Genomic DNA, 22,384 nt, shown 5'->3' with positions numbered 1-22,384 from the left:
AAGGACTGGCATTCATTCAAACATTTTTTGTTTTTGTTATTGTTGAACCAACCCATCAAGACCTCTCACAGAGACATTTTAGAAGAGACTTCATTAATATGAAGAAGTCTATCCTCTGCCTCCCCATAAAAATCCATGTTCATTCTATTGTAGCACAAAGAATGTTTTACTGCACTTTGTTGCTTCCATGATGTATGGCCCTACATGGATCCTAAGCCCTCTCAACTCCATACTCAAATGGCCCAGCCTCTCCTGGTGTATACACTAGCCACATTTTGGCCTGGAGTAGGTAAGGCTTACAGATGAAACTAAACTGTAAACAAAATTGGTTGGTTTCTCCCAAGCATGTCTTCAGTGAAAAGAAAAATTAAACCTAGATTATGTTCTTCAGGAAACTACAGTTCCTACTCCAATCTTCTTTAGCTAGCTAGCCCTTAGAAGAGGAAAGGAAAGAAGGAAGAAGGGAAAAGAAAATTCTGCTTGTCTTTGTTTCCTTTGGGTCACTGCCTTAATTCTATTAACCCATTAATCCTCTTTGCTACCACCACAGATTTGCGTGAATTCTTCCTGGATAGTAAACAAGCAAATTAACCTTATTTTATGTTTCAGAATGGATAGTTTGCTTTTTAAGGGGTTATGTGTCAACACAATCACCCTTGTCAACATATTTAATGCAAAATATAGTCTTGATTTAATCAGTTGCTAGACACAAAAAACTTGAAAACACGTTAACTAGTGGGAAAATAAAAGAACATTGCTCAAAAACCTTGGACTTCCTGAATACAAGTTGTATACAGGGTATTTCACACTTTGTCACTGTTGATAGTGATAGAACTGTCAACCTTTGAAATGATAGAAAATGAAAAGATATCACTTGGTTTTCCTTCTCTGATCTCAATGACTTTTTTTTCTTTAAGTCTATTGTTTCCTGTTTACTTGAGTTCTATATATAACATTCTCAGGTGAGGAGAAATGTAAATGGTTCTTAATGTAAAATGTGTTTGAGCATTCGTTTCTTCTTTCAGAAAACATTTTGACAAATTGTCATCTTTATTAAACATACAGTATTCTCTTTTTTTTTTTTTAAGATTTTATTTATTTGTCAGAGAGCACTTGATAGCACAAGCGGGGGAATGGCAGGCATAGGAAGAAACAGTCTCCTCACTGAGCAAGGAACCCAATGTAGGACTCAATCCCAGGACCCTGAGCCAAGGCAGACTCAACCTACTGAGCCACTCAGGTGCCCCAAACATACAGTATTCTCTATTAAAAACAAAAACAAACAAAAAGATTTCTACCAGGAAACCTTATTACTTGGACTCCTTTGAAGAAGACTGTTACTTTCTAGTTTTTTGTGAATTTCATTTGTGTGAATAACTCTCCCATATTTTAGCCCATCCTGCTGCCATCTCAAGGATGCTCTGAAAGTTTATTAGAAAGTAAATGCATATTCTTCAGTGTCATGGTAATGTTCACTGGTGTTGTTAGTTGTATGTATGATTTGTCAAGTGACGTTTAACACCTTAGGTTTGCTTTTATTTTCATTTTGATCTTGAGAAATACTAGTTAAATATGCTGTAATATTAATCTTAATCCATACATGCTCTGTAAACTTTCTTTTTTGGTCATCATATTAACATTTGTAGTGATAAGATACATCAAGAGATGATTGTAAGGTCTATAGGCATTATTGGATTGCAATAGTTGCAATCCTATAGATTGCAATAATCTATAGGATTATTGGATTGCAGTGGGATGCCTAGTTGGTTCAGTCTGTTAAATGTCTGCCTTCAGCTCAGGTCACAATCCCAGAGTCCTGGGATCAAGTCCCGCATCGGACTTCCTGCTCAGCAGGAAGCCTGCTTCTCCCTCTAATTACCTCTCTCTCTCTCCCTGACAAGATAGATAGATAGATAGATAGATAGATAGATAAATATTGGATTGCCGTATAAAATGGAATTGAGAGGTCATGCTACCTAGAAAAATAATGGTGGAACCATGGATGTGGATGCTGAAAAACTCTAACTTCCTTTTCCTAGTAGTAAAGGAAATTGAACATGTGAATTTATCTTTAAGAGATTCAGTGATACGGTAGTGTGACATACTTGTTCATCACGTAGAAACTAAATTATGGTCATTGCCAACGGGCAGTCTCTGGAGGCCTCCATGCATCTCTTCTTTGTGCTTTCACCCTCCTTGACCCATGATACCCCTCACCTGGCTCCCTCGCCTTGGAAGACTTCCCTAACTACAGTGGGATTAATCACAGAGGGTCCTCCCTTGGGGTATTCTATCTCAGGAATACCCTTTTCCTTCGCAGTAAAACCATCCACTCAGCCTTCTTGTCTCTGACTGGATTCCTAGTGCCCAGCATATCATAGGTGTTCAGTAAAAAGAGTGAAATAAATCAAATGCATCTAGATATGGGTTTAAGGACTTTCAGTATCTACTAGGCTTCCAAATCTTGTTATTAGTTGTATCATTATTTGAATTAATTTCCCAAATTCTCTGAGTGTAAAAAGTTAGAGCTGTGACTGAAATTTCATACTTCCCATATTATGCTAAATCATTTTAAACCTCATTCAAATTCCCTAATTCAGATTATGTTTACCCATGTCATTACCTTTGAAGATAAATGGTACTTGTGAGTACATGAGATATTTGAACAAGATTTCAAGTGTGTTTACCTTAGAGAACCAATTATTTTTCAAATCTCAGTATTATTTGTACAGAAACAAGTGATATGCTAGTCAAAAACTAGTCATACCTGCCCACAGATACAGAGAAGATATTGGTGGTTTTCAGAGGCAGGGAATGGGGGCAGGAAACAGGAGTGAAGGGGTTCAAATTGCACAGACTTCCAGTTATAAAACAAGTAAGTCCTGGGGATGTAATGTACATCATGGTGACTATACTTAATAATACTATATTGTATATTTGAAAGTTGCTAAGAGAGTTGAACTTAAAAGTTCTCATCACAAGAAAAAAATGATTGTAACTATATATGATGATGGATGTTAACTAAACTTATTGTTTAGTTAGGTGATCATTTTGCAATATATACAAATATTACTCATTATATATACCTGAAACAATATAACATGATATGTCAATTATACCTTAATTTTTAAAAAATTAGTTATATCTATTTAGAAGGCTTGCCAAAACTTTCTCTTTTCTAAGGAGTATAATTTTAATTTGTGATTTAAAGTAATGAAACAAACATTCTTACAAATCATTTTTATTCTAGACTAATTGAGTTTGATTAGCTTGAATCAGGAAGAATTTTACTAAATGTGTATATTAGATATTTTTGTTGTATGTATAATTAAATAAACATTTGTGTCATCATTAGATTAAAGGTTCCCCTTCTTTTCTGCAGAAGAGGGAGGGGTGGATGAGCTGGCCAGATGCTCCAAAAGCATGGCCTGAGTTCTTACTCTCTCAGAGCCCTACTGCTAGGCCAAATAACCATTATTTTTACCTTGGGTTTCCCCTTCTTTTAAGCAAAGCTAGCAACACTGATATATGTGTGTGTGTGTGTATATATATATATATTTTTTGAACATATGTAATTACTCAGCCACATTTCAAAATAGAGTTAAAACTTTTTTTGTTAAATTTGTAGTGACTTGTTTAATTATCAAAGAGGCCCAGATTAATAGTTACAAGATAACTTTTCTAATAATTTTAAAAAGTTTTTAAGACTTTAAAAAATCTGCCTGTTTGAGAGGACACTATTTATTATGAACTCTGCAATCTCTGGGAATCTGGAAGTTTCTGAATTTGGGTTAACCCTAACTTTGCTACCAAAGTGGAGGGCTGGGTAAGTAAACAGAAATGCTGTGATATTGCAAAATGATACACATTTAATTAAGGACATCCCTTTTTCCAAAGGCATTATTTTAAGGTTTATTTTTGTTAATTGCCTATTAACTAACTTCATTTTTTTCCCATTTGAAATTAAAAGAGCTCAGGTCATGATCCCAGGGTCCTGGAATCGAGCCCCACGTCAGGCTTTCTGCTCAGCGGGGAGCCTGCTTCCCTTCTCTTTCTGCCTGCCTCTCTGCCTCCTTGTGATCTCTGTCTTTCAAATAAATAAATAAAATCCTTAAAAAAAAAAAAAAAGACTTATGTTTCTAATAGGCAAATGTTAAAATATGAAGTGTTAAACTTCATTTTTATTAGCTAATAAAAATGTAAGCTTTATAATAGAGATTAGCAAAGTATTTGAAACATTTTAAGAAGTTCTTTAGGTCTGTTCATAAATAAGAAGAAAATGAAGGAAGATGAACAAAAACACCAAGAATAAGATGCTTGAGATCATGGTTATATTTATACAGTTATCTGATGTAGTTGCATTGAGGACAGGCCAAATATATTAAGGTTTTTTTATTCATTTTGATGCAATAATCCTGCATCTATCATGAGTCTATTCACTTTGTCAACAAGAGATCCAAAAAAACGAGCCCCTTTTGGGTTTGTATATGTGTTTGTAAATTGTGCCACTTCTGCAGATAAATTGCTCATAATTAGACATGTGGTCCTACCCAGGAGACAAAGAACATCTAATGCTTTTGAAATCAATGAATTAACTTTCTCTTGGAAAAGTGATTACGTTAAGTAAGGAAGATATCTTTTTTTGGACCTGAGCTAAGTAGAATAAATAGAAGGTTAAACTCATTAAAATAATTTTGAAAATTGTAGGGAATGTTAGTAGCATAGAAGGAAGGCTAAATTAAACTTTTACTTCATTGGAATGGGTTGCCATTTTTTTTAAAGATTTTATTTATTTACTTATTTGACAGACAGAGAGTACATGCATGTGAGCAGGGGAGGAACATAAAGGGAGGGAGAAAGAATCTCCAGCACTGTGTAGAGCATGGAACCTGACAAAGGGCTCACTCTCATGACCCTGAATCATGACCTGAACTGAAACCAAGAGTCAGAGTTTCAACCAACTGAGCCACCCTGGTTTGCTATTTTTAATTCAGTTTAAGCTTAGTGGCCTTAAACAAGACTGAATTGGGCAGAACATAGTTCTAATATTGGTAATGTTTATCTGTAAACTGAAAGATTCTAAATATAAAAATTTTACTAGAGCTTGCTTCTTCACTTAGTTGTTTAAATAATATTACTTTATCTTAGTTTTTTGAATTAAGTTGAAAGAAAAGGGTGGAAGTTTATGGTATCTTTCATCCATCTTGTTGTGTGGAACATATTTACATTTTTACCCAGACAGTACTAGACACTGTGCCCCAACCCTCCCCTTTTATTATAGCCTCTTCTTGCTGACTCTGTATCTCTCTGTCCCTCCCTTCCTCGTGTGTGTGTGTGTGTGTGTGTGTGTGTGTGTGTGTGTCTAGATCTGTCTCCATCTCTCATAATTTGTTTCTTACTTCTGGTTACCATACATATAGCCTATAGGCTTAAAACCTCACTATTGCAAATTTGTATTTGGATTGATTATATGGAAATATACTAGAGCTTTAAACCCTGACAACCACTAATATGTTCTGTATCTCTTTAGGGATTATTTGTTTTTCACTCAGCATAATTCCCTGGAGATTTATCCATGTCATCCTGTGTATCACTAGTTTCTTCCTTTTTATTGCTGAATAGTGTTCTTTGATGTGGATTTAACAGTTTGCTTAACCATTCACACCCAATGGCTACATTTAAATTTCCAATTCGAGACTATTATGAATACAACTATTATGAACATTCCTACATAGGTTTTTGTTTAAACATAAACGCCCAGGAGTGCAGTGGATTGTATGGTAATTGCATATTTAGTGTTTTTCCAAAATAGCCAAAATTTTTCTGAGTAGGTATATACCTTTACATTCCCACCAGCAATGTTTGAGCAGTCCAGTTTTTCTAGATCTTCATCTGCTATGGTGATATCACTATCTTTTGTTTTAACCGTTTTGATAGTATAAAGGTATTATATACCTCTCTGGTTTTAATGTGTGTTTTCTTAAAGACTAATGACATTGAACATCTTTTGATGTACTGATTTGCCATTTGTATATCTGTTTGGTGAGTTGTCTGTTCATGACAGTTGTCCATTTTTTAATTGTTCATTTCTTCATACTCACTTTTCAGATTTCTTTATATATTCCAGGTCATTGCCCTTTCTTAGATATGTGATTTGCAACAGTATCTTCCTCTCTAAGTTCTTTTTGTCCTCTTTTTAAAAACTTGTTTTTTATAATTCAATTAATTAACATACAATGTATTGTTTGTTTCAGAGGAGGAAGTCAGTGATTTGTCAGTCATATATAATACCCAGTGCTCATTACATCATGTGCCCTCCTTAACGTCCATCATCCAGTTTCCCCATCCCCCACTTCTTTTTGTTCTTTTTTTAGCAAGGTCTTTCTCAAAGCAAAAGTTTTTAGTTTTGATGAAGTCCAGTTGTCAATCTTTTTTTCTTTTTAGGGTAATTTTTTTTTTTTTGTCTCAAATCTAAGTACTCTTTTCCTAGCCTAAGTATTGAAGATTCTCTCCAGTATTTTTTTTCTAAAAGTTTTGTCTTTATAGTTTATCTTCATTATCAATTTTGAGTTAAATTTCATATAAAGTTTGAGATTTCATTTGAAGCTCATGCTTTTCTGATTATGAATATCCAAAGTCTACTTCCTTTATTGTATTGCCTTGGTACTTTTGTGAAAAATCAGTTGGACGTATCTGTGGAGTCTACTTTTAAGTTCTCTATTCTGCTTTATTGATCTATTCCTCCTTTATTGTCTATTCCTCCACCAAATCCATATAGTATTGATTATTGCAACTATACATTATGTTTTGAAATCAGATAGAGTGATTAGTCCCACTCTATTCTTTTTCAAAATTATTTTAGATATTCTAGTTCCTTTACCTTTCCATATAAATTTTTTTCCAACTTTGTTAGGGTATATGGACATATATATATTTAAGGTTTATAAGATGATGATTCAATATATATTGATATACATTGTGAAATAACTACCATAATCAAACTAATTAATGTATCTTTCACCACATTACTTACCTTTTCTTGTGTGTGTGGTGAAAACAAGATCTACTTCATGGCAAAGTTCAACTATATAAAATATTATTAACTATAGTCACCATGCTGTACATTAGACCTCTAGAACTCCTTCACCTAATAACTGAAAATTTGTGTCTTTTAACTAATAGCTCTCTTTTTTCCCATCCCATAGCCCCTGTTAACCACAATTCCACTCTTGCTTCTAGCAGTTCAATTTTTTTAGATTCCACGTATAAACTAGATTATAAAGTATTTAACATTCTGTGTCTCATTTTTTTCACTTAGCATAATGTCCTCCAGGGTTGTCCATAACCATGTTTTCACAAATGGCAGGATTTCCTCTTTTATGGATGACTATTATTCACACGTGTACAGGCACACATGTGCATATATACACTGCATCTTCTTTATCTATTCATCTGTTGATAGGCATCTAGATTCTATCCATACTTTGGCTATTGTGGACATTGCTGCTATAAACATCTGGGTGCAAGTGCCCCTTCGCATCACCACATTTGAATCTTTAGGTTAAATACCCAGTAGTGCGATTGCTGGGTTGTAGGGTAGCTTTATTTTCAACTTTTTGAGGAACCTCGATACTATTTTCCAGAGTGGCTGCACCAGCTTGCATTCCCAACAACAATGTAGGAGGGTTCCCCTTTCTCCGTATCCTTGCCAACTGACCTGTCATTTCCTGATCGGTTAATTTTAGCCATTTTGACTGGTGTGAGGTGGTATCATGTTGAGGTTTTGATTTGTACTTCCCTGTTGCTGAGTGATGTTGAGCACTTTTTCATGTGTCTCTTGGCTCCCTGGATGTCTTCTTTGCAGAAATGTCTGTTCATGTCCTCTGCCCATTTCTTGATTGGATTATTTGTTGAGTTTGATAAGTTGAGTTGACTGTTGAGTTTGATAAGTTCTTTACAGATTTTGGATACTACCCTTTATCTGATATGTCATTTGTGATATCTTCTCCCATTCTGTCAGTTGTCTTTTGGTTTTGTTGACTGTGTCCTTTGCCGTGCAAAAGCTTTTTATCTTGTTGCAGTCCCAATAGTTCATTTTTGCCCTTGCTTCCCTTGCCTTTGGCAATGTTTCTAGGAAGAAGTTGCTGCGGCTGAGGTCAAAGACATTGTTGTCTGTGTTCTCCTCAGGGATTTTAATGGATTCCTGTGTCACATTGAGGTCTTTCATCCATTTTGAGTCTATTTTTGTGTGTGGTATAAGGAGATGGTCCAGTTTTATTCTTCTGCATGTGGCTGTCCAATTTTCCCAGCACCATTTGTGCAGAGACTGTCGTTTTTCTAATGGACATTGTTTCCTGCTTTGTCAAAGATTAGTTGACCATAAAGCTAAGGGTCTATTTCTGGGCTCTCTGTTCTGTTCCACTGATCTGTATATCTGTTTTTGTGCCAGTACCATACTGTCTTGATGATAACAGCTTTGTAATAGAACCTGAAGTCTGGAATTGTAATGCTGCCAACTTTGGCTTTCTTTTTCAACATTCCTCTGGCTGTTCAGGGTATTTTCTGGTTCCATATAAATTTTAGGATTATTTGTTCCATTTCTTTGAAATAGAACATCCTGATAGGGTATTTTGATAGGAATTCCATTAAATGTGTAGATTGTTTTAGGTAGCATAGACATTTTTACAGTATTTTTTTTCCAATCCATGAGCATTGAACGTTTTTCCATTTCTTCGTGTCTTCCTCAATTTCTTTCATGAGTACATTATAGTTTTTTGAATACAGATTCTTTGCCTCTTTGGTTAGGTTTATTCCTAGGTATCTCACAGTTTTGAGTGCAATTGTAAATGGGATTGAATCCTTAATTTCTCTTTCTTCTGTTTTATTGTTGGTATATAGAAATGAACTGATTTCTGTGCATTGATTTTATATCCTGACACTTTACTGAATTCCTGTATGAGTTCTAGTAGTTTTGGAGTGGAGTCTTTTGGGTTTTTCACATAAAGTGTCATGTCATCTGCAAAGAGTGAGAGTTTGACTTCTTCTTTGCCGATTTGGATGCCTTTTATTTCTTTTTGTTGTCTGATTGCCGAGGCTGGGACTTTAGTATTATGTTGAATAATAGTGGAGATTGTGGACATCTCTGCTGTGTTCCTCAACTTAGCAGAAAAGCTTTTGGTTTTTCCCCATTGAGAATGATATTCGCTGTGGGTTTTTCACAGATGCCTTTGATGATATTGAGGTATGTACCCTCTGTGCCTACACTGTGAAGAGTTTTGATCTAGAAAGATGCTGTACTTTGTTAAATGCTTTTTTAGCACCTATTGAGAGTATCATATGGTTCTTGTTCTTTCTTTTATTAATGTATTGTATCACATTGATTGATTTGTGGATGTTGAACCAACCTTGCAGCCCAGGAATAAATCCCACTTGGTCGTGGTGAATAATCCTTTTAATATACTGTTGGATCCTATTGGCTAGTATTTTGGTGAGAATTTTTGTATCTGTGTTCATCAAGGATATTGGTCTGTATTTTGATGGGGTCTTTGTCTGGTTTTGGGATCAAGGTAATGCTGGCCTCATAGAATGATTTTGGAAGTTTTCCTTCCATTTCTGTTTTTTGGAACAGTTTCAGGAGAATAGGAATTAATTCTTCTTTAAATGCTTGGTAGAATTCCCCTGGAAGCCACCTGGCCCTGGGCTCCCGTTTTTTGGGAGATTTTTTTTTTTTTAAGATTTTATTTATTTATTTGACAGAGAGAGTTCACAGTAGACAGAGAGGCAGGCAGAGAGAGAGAGAGGGAAACAGGCTCCCCGCTGAGCAGAGATCCCAATGCGGGACTCGATCCCAGAATCCTGAGACCACGACCCGAGCGGAAGGCAGCGGCTTAACCCACTGAGCCACCCAGGCGCCCAATTGTTGGGAGATTTTTGATGACTGCTTAAATATCCTTATTGGTTATGGGTCTGTTCAGGTTTACTGTTTTCTCCTGGTTCAGTTTTGGTAGTTTATACTCTAGGAATGCATCCATTTCTTCCACATTGTCAAATTTGCTGGTGTATACTTGCTCCTACTATGTTCTTATAATTGTTTGTATTTCTATAGTGTTGGTTGTCATCTCTCCTCTTTCTTTCATGATTTTATTTATTTGGGTCCTTTTTATTTTTTGATAAGTCTGGCCAGGGGTTTATCCATCTTATTAATTCTTTCAAAGAGCCAGCTCCTAGTTTCATTGATTCTGTTGTTTTGGTTTCTATTGCATTGATTTCTGCTCTGATCTGTATTATTTCTCTTCTGCAGCTGGGTTTAGGCTTTCTTTGCTGTTCTTTCTCCAGTTCCTTCAGGTGTGGGGTTAGCTTGTGTACTTGCGACCTCTCTTATTTCTTGAGAAAGGCTTGTGTTACTATATACTTTCCTCATAGAACTGCCTTTGTGGTGTCCCAAATATTTTGAATATTTGTGGTTTCATTTTCATTTGTTTCCACGAATTTTTTTAATTCTTCTTTAATTTCCTGGTTGACCCATTCATTCTTTAGTAGGATGCTCTTTAGCCTCCATGGATTTTAGTTCTTTCCAAATTTCCTCTTGTGATTATGTTCTAGCTTCAGAGCATTGTGGTCTGAAAATATGCAGGAAATGCTCCCAGTCTTTTGATACTGGTTGAGACCTGATTTGTGACCCAGGATGTGATCTGTTCTGGAGAATGTTCCACATGCACTAGAGAAGAATGTGTATTCTTTTGCTTTGGGATGTTCTGTGTATATCTGTAATATTCATATGGTCCAGTGTTTCATTTAAGGCCTTGTTGATCATTTGCTTGGATGATCTGTTTATTTCAGTGAGGGGGTGTTAAAGTCCCCTACAATTATTGTATTATTGTTGATGTGTTTCTTTGATTTTGTTATGAATTGGTTTATATAGTTGGCTGTTCCCATTTTAGGAGCATAGATATTTAAAATTGGTAGGTCTTCTTGTTGGACAGATCCTTTAAGTATGATATAGTTTCTCTTATTATAGTCTTTGACTTAAAATATAATTGATCTGATATAAGGATTGCCACCCCAGCTTTTTTTTTTTTTATGTCCATTAGCATGGTAAATTATTTTCAACCCCCGCACTTTAAATCTTGAGGTGTCTTTGGGTCTAAAGTGAGTTTCTTGTAGACAGCATATTGATGCGTCTTGTTTTTTTTGTTTGTTTGTTTGTTTTTTTATCCATTCTGATATCCTGTGTCTTTTGATTGGGGCATTAGTCCATTTATATTCAGGGTAACTATTGGAAGATACGAATTTAGTGCCATTTTATTGACTGTAAGGTTACTGTTATTGTATAGTGTCTCTGTTCCTTTCTGGTCTACTACTTTTAGGCTCTCTCGTTGCTTAGAGGACCCCTTTCAGTATTTCCTGTAGGGCTGGAGGTTTGGTGTTTGCAGATTCTTTTAATTTTTGGAAGCTTTTTAATCTCTCCTTCTATTTTCAATAATAGTCAAGCTGGATATAGTATTCTTGACTGCATATTTTTCTCATTTAGTGCTCTGAATATATCATGCCAGTTCTTCCTGGCCTGCCAGGTCTCTGTGGATAAGTCTGCTTCCAATCTAATATTTCTACCTTTGTATGTTACAGACTTCTTGTCCCAAGCTGCTTTCAGGATTTTCTCTTTGTCACTAAGACTTGTAAATTTTACTATTTGATGGTGGTGTGTGGACCTATTTTTATTGATTTTGAGCAGGGTTCTCTGTGCCTCCTGGATTTGATGCTTGTTTCCTTCCCCTAATTAAGAATGATCTCCGCTATTATTTACTCCAGTATACCTTCTGCCCCTCTCTCTCTTTCTTCTTTTTCTGGAATCCCAATTATTCTAATATTGTTTCATCTTACAGTATCACTTTTCTCTTGAGTTCTCCGCTCATGGTCCAGTAGTTGTTTGTCTCTCTTTTGCTCAGCTTCTTTATTCTCCATCATTCGGTTTTCTATATCACAATTACCTCTTCTACCTCATTGATCCTAGCAATAAGAGCCTCCATATTGATTGCACCTCATAATAGCTTTTTTATTTCATCTTGGTTAGATTTGAGTTTATTTCTCCAGAAAGGGATTTTATTTCTGCAGAAAGGGTTTCCTTAATATCTTCCATGCCTTTTTCGAGCTCAGATAGCACCTTGAGAATCATATTCAGAACTCTACTTCTGACATATTACTAATATCTGTATTGATAGGTCCCTAGCCATTGGTACTGCCTCTTGTTCTTTTTTTTTTTTGTGTGTGTGTGTGTGTGTGTGTGGTGAGTGTTTCCCTTCTTGTCATTTTATCCAGATAAGAATATATGAACAAGGGCGCCTGGGTGGCTCAGTGGGTTAGGCCGCTGCCTTCGGCTCAGGTTATGATCTCAGAGTCCTGGGATCGAGTCCTGCATCGGGCTCTCTGCTCAGCAGAGAGCCTGCTTCCCTCTCTCTCTCTCTGCCTGCCTCTCCATCTACTTGTGATTTCTCTCTGTCAAATAAATAAATAAAATCTTAAAAAAAAAAAGAATATATGAACAAGAGAATAAAATAATAAAACTGTGGCAAAGACCCCGAAAAATGTACATTAATCAAATCAGAAGAATCCCAAAACCGGGAGAGAAGAAAGGGGAAAGAAATAAATAAAACTGAAAAGTTAAATATATAGATAGATAGATATTAGACTGGTGAATAGAACAGAGCCACCCACATGATTTTGGGTGTATTCTCGTCTCATAGAAGAAACTACCTCCCAAAATTTTAAAGAAAGAAAAACATACACACACACACACACACACACACACACATAAGGGTAGGGGTAAACACAGTGAAGAGATGGAGTATGACTGTAAGGATGAAAAATTTTTTTAAATTCTAAAAAAGGAATTGATAAGTTGGTTGGAAAAAGAAAAGAAAAAAAAGAGGAGAGTATGTGTTCTGACTGGAGACTAGAATTAAGCCACTTGCTAGATTTAGGGCATATTTGATCTAGTAGAAGAAATTTTATCCTAAAATTGTAAAGAAAAAAACCTATATGTATACAAAAAATATGGTTAAATACAATTAAGGAATAAAATGAGTATAACAATGAAGATTTAAAGGAATTTTTTAAGAAAAGAGTATTGTTAAGATAAACCAGAAACGTTTAAAAAGGAAAGAGGAAAAACTAAAAAAATAGAATAAGAAAAAATAAAATGAAAATTTGACTTTGCAAGACTAAAGGATCATGGGAGAAAAGCCATGAATTCTATGCATTGCTTTCCCCTAGCTCTAGAGTTCTACTGTTCTCCTGATCAGGGAACTTGGTCTTGACTGGATGTTCTTGCTCATCTTCTGGGGCAGGGACGTGTTGTAGTATCAAATGTCTTTGCCTGAGGCGGAATTGCACTGCCCTTGCCAGGGCCCGGGCTAAATAATCTCCTCGCATTCACTCTCAGTAGTTTTCTTCCTTGAACACTTTCCGTACAGCTCTGGAGGACAGTAATGAAAATATCGACCTCCCAGTCTTCAGCTTGGAGGAGCCAAGAGCTCGGGGCCCCAGTCCTCAGGGAAAAGTGGTCAGTCACTCCTGTCTCTCTGGTCTCCAGCTGCACTCTGTGCCCACCTGGCCTCTGATCAAGCGTTTCTATCTCTGGCACACAGCTCCATTTTGAGTCTCCAAACCCAGCAGATTACTGCTGCACATTCCTGCACCAGTCCTCCTGGAGGAGGAAAGAGGGGGTCTCTCTGGATCTGCCATTTGTGGGGTCCCTGCTCAGATAGCAGTGGTTCAGCTATGCCTTGGATCACCATTTAAGGTAACCCCAATCTGAAAACTAACTCCTCTGCTCCAACTCTGTAGTCCACTGCCCTGCTCCGATACCTGGGAGCTCTGACACCCCCGATCTTTCTGTGACCCTGCAGAACCTGAGGCCACACTGTCTCAGCAAGGGCTCCACCCCCCACTTAGCCTCTGGAGCAATGTCCCTCAGAGGAAAAGACTTCTAAAAGTTCTGATTCTGTGCTCTGCTGCTCCACCACTTGCCGGGAGCCAGCCCCTCCCACAGCGGTCTATCTTCCCGTCACTTTGGATTCACTTCTCTGCACATCCTACCTTTCAGAAAGTGGCCGATTTTCTGTTCCTAGAATTGCTGCTCTTCTTCTCTTCTATCTCCTGTTGAGTTTGCAGGTGTTCAGAATGGTTTGATAACTATCTTGCTGAACTCCTGGGACCTGATGTCATTTTAGTCTCCTACTCCTCCACCATCTTGGTCCCGCCTTGGGTAATACTAGCTTTATAAGTTTAATTGGGCAATATTACCTCCTCTTCTATTTTCTGAAAATGATTGTATGAAATTGGTGTTGATTCTTCATTGCGCATTTGATAAAAATCATTAGGTAATATCTCCCTGGCCTCTGATAATTTTCTTTGCTCTAAAGCCTACTTCATATGATATCCCTCCCCTGGTATGTTTTTATTAGTGTTTATATGTATTTTCCCCCATCTTTTTACTTTCATTTCACCTATATCTTTTTTTTCCCTTTTTTTTTTTTTTTTACTCTTTAATCTATTTTTTCAGTGTTCCAAGATTCATTGTTTATGCACCGCACCCATTTCACCTATTTCTTTATATTTGAAGTGAATTTCTCATAGACAGAATATAGATGGATCATGTTTTTTTAATCCACTCTGCTAATCTTTGTTTTATACTTGGTTTATTTAGACCATTTACATTTAATATAATTATTGGTATTTTAGGACTTAGGTCTACCTTTTTGGTTTTGTCTTCTTTTTGTTCTCTTTCTGTTTTCATATCTGTTGTCTTTTTCCTAACTTCGTGTAGGTTACTTGAACATTTTTTAGAATTTTTTTAATTATAATTTTTTGTGTATGTATCTTTTTATAGCTATTTTATTGATTGCTATAAAGATTAAATTTTATCACAGTCGGCTGGGTCAGCATTTTGTCAGTTTTTATGACGTGTATAAACCTTACCTCCTCTCCCTTTACTGTTTGCAACTATGATTTTCTTAAATTTTTTTTATGCATTTAGAACTAGATCATAGTGTTAAAATTGTTGCTGCAACTCTAAATACAATTTTGAAAACCTAACAGGGGTAGAAAAGCCTATTGTATTTGACTGTATATATCCATGTTTATTTCTTCCTTCCCACAGATCTTGAAGTTCTGTTCAGATTGGTTGAAGTCTATTTTATCTTTGTTGTTCATATTGTTTAATTTCTGTTTTTATCCTTAGGTTCACTGATTTTTGTTTGTTTGTTTGTTTCCTCTGTTCTGCTGTTGAGCCCATCCATGGAGTTTTTATTTTCATTTTACTTCTTGATTCAAAATCTCCATTCTAAAAAAAATCTATTTCTTTGCTGAGACTTTCTTTTTATTTGTCTTATATATTTATTCATAATTGCTTATTGAAGCATGCTAATGATGGCTGCTTTAGAATCTTTGTCAAATAATTCTAATGCCTCTGTCATTTCAGCATTGTCATCTATTAATTATCTGTTTTCATTTGAGGTTTTTTTCTGGTTCTTAATATAAGAAGTGACTTCAGGGGCGCCTGGGTGGCTCAGTGGGTTAAAGCCTCTGCCTTCAGCTCAAGTCATGATCCCAGGTTTGTGGGATTGAGCCCCGCATCAGGCTCTCTGCTCAGCAGGGAGCCTGCTTCCTCCTCTTCTGCCTCTCTGCCTACTTGTGATCTCTATCTATCAAATAAATAAATAAAATCTTCAAAAAAAAAAAAAAAAGAAGTGACTTCAGATGGTAACCTGTACATTTGAGGTATTATGAAACTCTGGATCTTATTTAAATCTGTTTAGTGAGCTCTGTTCTGAAAGGAGATATGGAAAGACCTGGGGGAGCTTGTTACTGCCAGGTGGAGGAAGAAGTCCAAATTCCCCACTTGGCCTCCCTTAATACTGAGAGGGGAAGGATTCCTTGTTACAGCTAGGTAGATGTGAGTTCCAGCTTACTGCTAGGCTTCCACTGACATCATCCTTGCTGGGAGGGTCAGGGGTGCTGCTTCCCACATGGCTTCCACTGAGAGGACTGGAGGATGTTGTAAGGATAGAGGGTAGCCAGGCATACTGGTTACTGATGGGGGGGAAGAGGGGAAGTCCAGGCCCCCAGGCGATCTCCACTGACATGGTATGCGTGTGTTAGGAGTTGGGGGTTGATCAGAGAAGGCTCATTATAAGCCTACAGGGATGGAAGTACCAACACCCTATCCTGCCTTCTCTCACACTACCCTACGTAGGCTATTGAGACTTTTTATTACAGCCTGACCAGAGCTCCACACTCACCCTCTTCTGGAGTGTATGATAGCAGGTCACAGGTTTTCTGTGATGTTTGCCTAGAGTAGAGCACTCATTTTCTAAAAGTTTTGTATTTTATTAGGCTGTCCCTTAGTTCAAGAAAGTAAGCTTTTGTAGAGGATTTTATTTTTCCAGTGGTTTATAATGGAACTTATTTTTCTTCCTTATCTTTTTTTAATGTAATTTTATTTTATTTCTTTTTGGTGTTCCAAAATTCATTGTTTATGCACCATACCTAGTGCTCCATGCAATACATGCCATCCTTAAAAACCCACCACCAGACTCACCTATCCCTCCACCCCTCTCCCTTCCAAAACCCTCAGTTTGTTTCTCAGAGTCCACAGTCTCTCATGGTTTCTCTCCCCCTCCGATTTCCCCCAACTTACTTCTCCTCTCCATCTCCCAATGTCCTCCATGTTACTTCTTATGCTCTACAAGTAAGTGAAACCATATGATAATTGATTGACTTATTTCACTCAGCATAATCACTTCCAGTCCCATCCATGTTAATTAAAAAATTGGGTATTCATCCTTTCTGATGTAGGCATAATACTACATTGTATATATAGACCATATCTTCTTTATCCATTTGTCTGTTGAAGGGCATCTTGGTTCTTTCCACAGTTTGATGACAGTGACTATTGCTGCTATGAACATTGGAGTACAGATGGCCCTTCTTTTCCCTACATCTGTATCTTTGGGGTAAATACCCAGGAGCGCAAATGCAGGGTCATAGAGTAGCTCCATTTTTAATTTCTTAAGGCATCTCCACACTGTTTTCCAGAGTAGCTGCACCAACTTGCATTCCCACCAACAGTGTAAGAGGGTTCCCCTTTCTCCACATCCTCTCCAACACATTGTTTACTGTCTTATTAATTTTGGCCATTCTAACTGGTGTGAGGTGGTATCTCAATGTGGTTTTGATTTAAATCTCCCTGATTGCTAATGATGATGAACATTTTTTTCATGTGTCTGTTAGCGATTTGTCTTTGGAGAAGTGTCTGTTCATGTCTTCTGCCCATTTTTTGATGTGATTATTGTCTTGTGTATGTTGAGTTTGAGGAGTTCTTTATAGATTTTGGATATCAGCCCTTTGTCTGTAGTGCCCTGATTAAAATGATTCAAAGTATAGGGATAGAGGAAACATTCCTCAACTTCATAAAAGCTATCTATGAAAACCCACAGAGAATTTCATTCTCAGTGGGGAAAAGCTGACAGCCTTCCATTTGAGATCAGGCATAGGACAAGGATGCCCACTCTCACCACTGTTGTTCAACATAGTACTAGAAGTCCTAGCAACAGCAATCAGACAACAAAAAGAAATCAAATATATTCAAATTGGCAATGAGGAAGTCAAACTCTCTCTTTTCACAAATGACCTGATACTTTATATGGAAAACCCAAATGGCTTCACCCCCAAACTACTAGAACTCATACAGCAATTCAGTGATGTGGCAGGATACAAAATTCATTGTACAGAAATCAGTTGTTTTCTTATACACTAACAGTGAAAATATAGAAAGGGAAATTAGAGAATCAATTCATTTACTATAGCACCAAGAAGCATAAGACACCTGGGAATAAACCTAAGCAAAGAGGTAAAGTCTCTGTACTCGAGGAACTACAGAATACTCATGAAAGAAATTGAGGAAGATACATAAAGATGTAGAGGCTTTTTTTAATATAATTTTTTAATAAACATATAATGTATTATTAGCCCCAGGGGTACAGGTCTGTGAATTGCCAGGTTTACACACTTCACAGCACTCACCATAGCACATACCCTCCTGTAGAGGCTTTTTTATCTATACCCATCGCTGTATCAGGTTGCCATCTTCTTCAGTTTGAAGTCTGGGATATAAGAGGCAAACAGAAAACCCAGGAACTCACCACTATTGTTTCTTAAGTCTCAAGGTCTCTAGGGCTGGTGTGCCTTCTTCTTTCCACTTTTCAATGTCTTATGTTTAGTTGATATGTAATGTTAGGCATTTTAGTTGTGCTTAATAGGATAAATTAGGGAAAATATGTCTACTCCCACCTTCCCAGAATAAGAAGTCCTAAATTTTCCTTAATATTAAGTAACACTACCTCCTTTGAGGAATGAGTGCTGAAGATGTCAAATCAGATGTCTAAAAAGAACCAGGAGAATTTTGTCTGTTATGTCCCCACATTCCTTTTTGAATTAAATATGAAGCATTTCTGTGACTGTGTTCTATTTGACAGTGAAGGTAGAAGGTTCTTTGGGTCTTGCTGTCATGTGTTTGAAAGATTAGAGGTGTCAAAGTGTCTGAAGGTTTCATTTGTAAATAACATTTATTTTAATGTCTGGGCAATTCTTGAGCCTGTTGATAGTCTTTGCTCACTCCCTGCATTTCTCCAAGGCCATCGTCAACCAGAATAGGAGACCTGAGGGAACTCAAGCCCAAGCAGTGACATGGCCTTCTTCCATTCCACCTCTCCTGACACAGACTTGCACTGGAAAAGTAAAATTAACATTGACATTTACATTGTCAATTAAATTGACATTTACTCCTGAGCATGTGAGGGTGGGTGCCACTTCTGTTTGTTTGTTTTATTGAAGTATAGCTGACATACAATATCCCATTAGTTCCAGGTGTGCAAGAATAGTGCTTTGGTAGTTCTGTGCATTATAAATGCTTACCACGATAGGTTACCATCTGTCATCATACAAAATTTTACAATGTTATTGACTCTGTCCCCTATGTGGTACTTCTCATCCCCATGACGTATTCATCTTATAACTGCAAGTCTGTACCTCTGAATCCCCTTCACCCATTTTGCCCATCCCCCCCAACTCCAATCCCAGCCCCTCTGGCAGCTACCAGTTTGTTTTCTATATTTATGAGACTGTTTCTGTTTTTGTTTGTTTCTGTTGTTTTTTAGATTCCACATATAAGTGAGCTCATATGATATTTGCCTATCTTTGTTTGAGTTATTTCACTTAATATAATACTAAGTCTATTCATGTTATAAATGACAAGATCTCATTCTTTTTATGGCTGAATAATATTCCAATGTATATATGTACCACATTTTCTCTATCCATTTGTTCATCTGTGATCTGACTTTGTTTTATCTATCCATAGCAGGTGAATCATTGCCCTTTATATTCCTGATTTAGCAAGAACATGAAGGAAACCCAACATTGTAAATAAACTGTAACTGTAAGCTGTTACATTTCTTTCTCTTTTCCAGGCAAATGCTTATTGCCCCAAGTGGAAGTTGCCCTGTTATTCTGAATACTTACTTTTGTCAGAAAGTTGTTGCCAAAGAAGATTCAAAAATAATACATGAAGTGCACTGTTGGGACACAGCCCTTCCAAGAAGAAGTATCACTTTGGCTGAGAGGTTTAGATTTAGGAATCTAACAAATATATCACCTGAAAGCCAGGTAAAATTTCATTTGTTTTCGATGTTTTATGCTTTGTAATAATACTGGATTTGAAAGCAGAGATGTTTACCTTTGGTTCCTCTTCAAATACTCAGTAAATATATATGCTAGAACATCTTGTTATTACTGTTATGCCTGAAAAAAGTATGTAGTGGTTTAGTATTTAGTAACCTTCTTTTCACAGTATTTCATCTATCTAATTGTGTTTTTTTAATCTTTATCCTTGTCTATCAAAATATATGGTTTTTCTCTTTCTTATTCTCATTTTGTAATTGTCTAAGAATTTTGCTTAAGCTTTTTATTTATTAAATTAAAAAGTTATATTTTTCTTTTTTATATTATCTATATCCTTGGGATAAATAGAGCTGCACAAACTTGAAATTATATGCTGTAGATTGTTTTTTGAAATTTTGTTGGCCCTGGGTCATGATCATTTGTCAAGATAAATTTAGGGAACCCCCTAAATTTCACTTATAGAAGGCATGAAGGGCACTCCAGGGACCGTTCCAAGTTTTAAGTGTCTGTGACTCCAGGTGTACCATCTCAGGTTCACCCAGTTAGCTGAATCAGCACAGAATGATTGGTTTGAATGCTAAGAATGCTGACAGATAGTATGAGGGGATAGAAGAAAAAGAAAAGTAGGAGTTCCTGGGTGGCTCAGTCAGTTAAGCATCTGCTTCAGCACAGGTACATCCAGCTCCTTGCTCAGCATGGAGCCTGCTTCTCCCTCTGGCTGCCACTCCCCCTGCTTGTGCTCTCTCTCTCTTTCTCTCACAAGTAAATAAAAATCTTAAAGGAAAAAGAGAAAAGTAGCAAACTTTCATCTTGTTTGTAAATATGTCAACAAGCCTACTCTCCCTTAAATAATCAAAAGAAGTATCTGAAGGGGATAATAGGGAAAAGGGGGCTCTCTAATTAATTTAATTTATGACTCTAAGTGCATCCCTGCTTTAACGTTTAGTTGTAAATAGCTATTAATATTAAATTCTTGAGATAACATTTTTATCTGACAACAGTGACAACGAAGCCATTGTGTAACATCATGGTTATGAATATAGGCTTTGGAACCAGATATCCTGGTTCAAATTCTGCCTCAGTCATTTATTGTTGAGTAACACTGGGCAAGATTCATAATTTTTCTGTGTTTCAATATTTTTATCTTTAAAATGGTAATAATGATATAATCTATCCACTTGGGTAGTTATGAAATTAAATATGTTCGCTATGCAAGTATAGTACATAAAACTGCCTGGAATGTGCTCTAGAAGTGTTATTGTGAATTTAATATTATTGTAAAGGGTTATTAGGAGGCTACATGAGCTGTGAAGTGTCTAGCCTAGTAGACTGCACACACCAAGAACTTAATAGTGACTTAATTTTGAAACCCTTGTCATTCTTTTGTTTTTTAGTTTGTCCTGTTGAGATTTTACATGTTTTCAAAGACCCAAGAAGATCTGTGCTTCTATTGATTGGAAACACTCTTTGCTGTTCCCATGTTATCTTGTTCACCCTGCCCTCCTCAATAGTATTAGTTACCTGGCAGACACAGAGGCCCACACAATGTTTTATCTTCATCATTCCTTTGGTATTCTGCAGTTACATCAGAAGATTGCCTCAGAAAGTCATGATTTAGAATGTACCATGCTGTTATGAGTTAAACTGAAATTGCTCCCTCTGCATGTCTTGGCCAGGTTATATATAGTGGTCTCACTACCATAAGGACAGACTGTACCCATGGACATGAAGAAGCAAAACAGTGCTTCCCAGCCGAAGCTCACCTGAGGGATTCTCTTCTGGATGCAGTGGAAAGCCAGGGAGCTGCCCCATGGCCAGGAGTTGGGGTCCGAGTGGTGGTACAGAGAGTTTACTGTCTTCCCTACAGATATCAGCAGGGAGGTGGCTCAGCTGCTCCACCTGACTCAGACCCACCCAGAGTTAGGTGAGTAATTGAGATACAGGCATGGGTACTAGAGTCACTTAGAGAAAGTAGAGACTCTTACTGGAGAAAGAGACTCTTGGCTGCATTCACCATATACTTGAGTTTTCTTTTTGTTGTTGTTTTTTTCTTGCATCAAAATTTGAGCCATGTGGTTTGACAAAAGAGTCTGTTTATTTAATATAAAAAGTTCTACTAAAAATTTAATTTTTTGTGTTTACTTTTACCTTTAATGGTTCATGTTATTGAAAGTAATATAGACAAGAAATACTGGTATTCTTCCATAAAAGCCAGGACATGTGGTTAACCGTACCTAAAAAGACCACTGCAATATCTGTCAAGGTTTATATGCCTTAAAAATCGAAATAAGGGACGCCTGGGTGGCTCATTTGGTTAAGCAGCTGCCTTCGGCTCAGGTCATGATCCCGGCGTCCTGGGATCGAGTCCCACATCAGGCTCCTTGCTTGGCGGGGAGCCTGCTTCTCCCTCTGCCTCTGCCTGCCACTCTGTCTCCCTGTACTTGCTCTCGCTTCTCTCTCTATGACAAATGAATAAATAAAATCTTTAAAAAACAAAAATCTAAATAAATAAATGGCAGTTAGTGAATCTGTGGCTTTCAAAGAGTGCTTTTCTAACCTGTGTCAGCATTACCTAATAGAACTTTCTGCAATGATATAAATGTTATGTATTTGTACTATTCAGTGAGGTAGTCACTGACCACCTATG

The 22,384-nt window shown here is 36.9% G+C and overlaps 1 protein-coding gene across 9 annotated transcripts in view; it reads left to right on the top strand.

Annotated features, from left to right (window-relative positions):
- Positions 1–22,384, top strand: part of SPIDR (scaffold protein involved in DNA repair) — a 609,776-nt gene that overhangs the window by 429,204 nt on the left and 158,188 nt on the right. For 7 of the 9 annotated variants that reach the window (XM_059166493.1, XM_059166499.1, XM_059166494.1 and 4 more), the window contains 2 exons: positions 19,527–19,722; positions 21,414–21,661. In XM_059166493.1, the coding sequence (XP_059022476.1) occupies positions 19,527–19,722; positions 21,414–21,661 (444 nt within the window). Of the gene's footprint in view, positions 1–2,786; positions 2,876–13,649; positions 13,799–19,526; positions 19,723–21,413; positions 21,662–22,384 lie in introns of those variants that run through there. The other 2 variants (XM_059166501.1, XM_059166502.1) reach the window with 2 other exon arrangements.

The sequence above is a fragment of the Mustela lutreola genome, chromosome 3 (genome assembly GCF_030435805.1).
Source record: "Mustela lutreola isolate mMusLut2 chromosome 3, mMusLut2.pri, whole genome shotgun sequence".
Taxonomy (NCBI): Eukaryota; Metazoa; Chordata; class Mammalia; order Carnivora; family Mustelidae; genus Mustela; species Mustela lutreola.
Note: the sequence above shows the minus strand (reverse complement) of the source record. Positions and strands in the feature narration are given on the sequence as shown.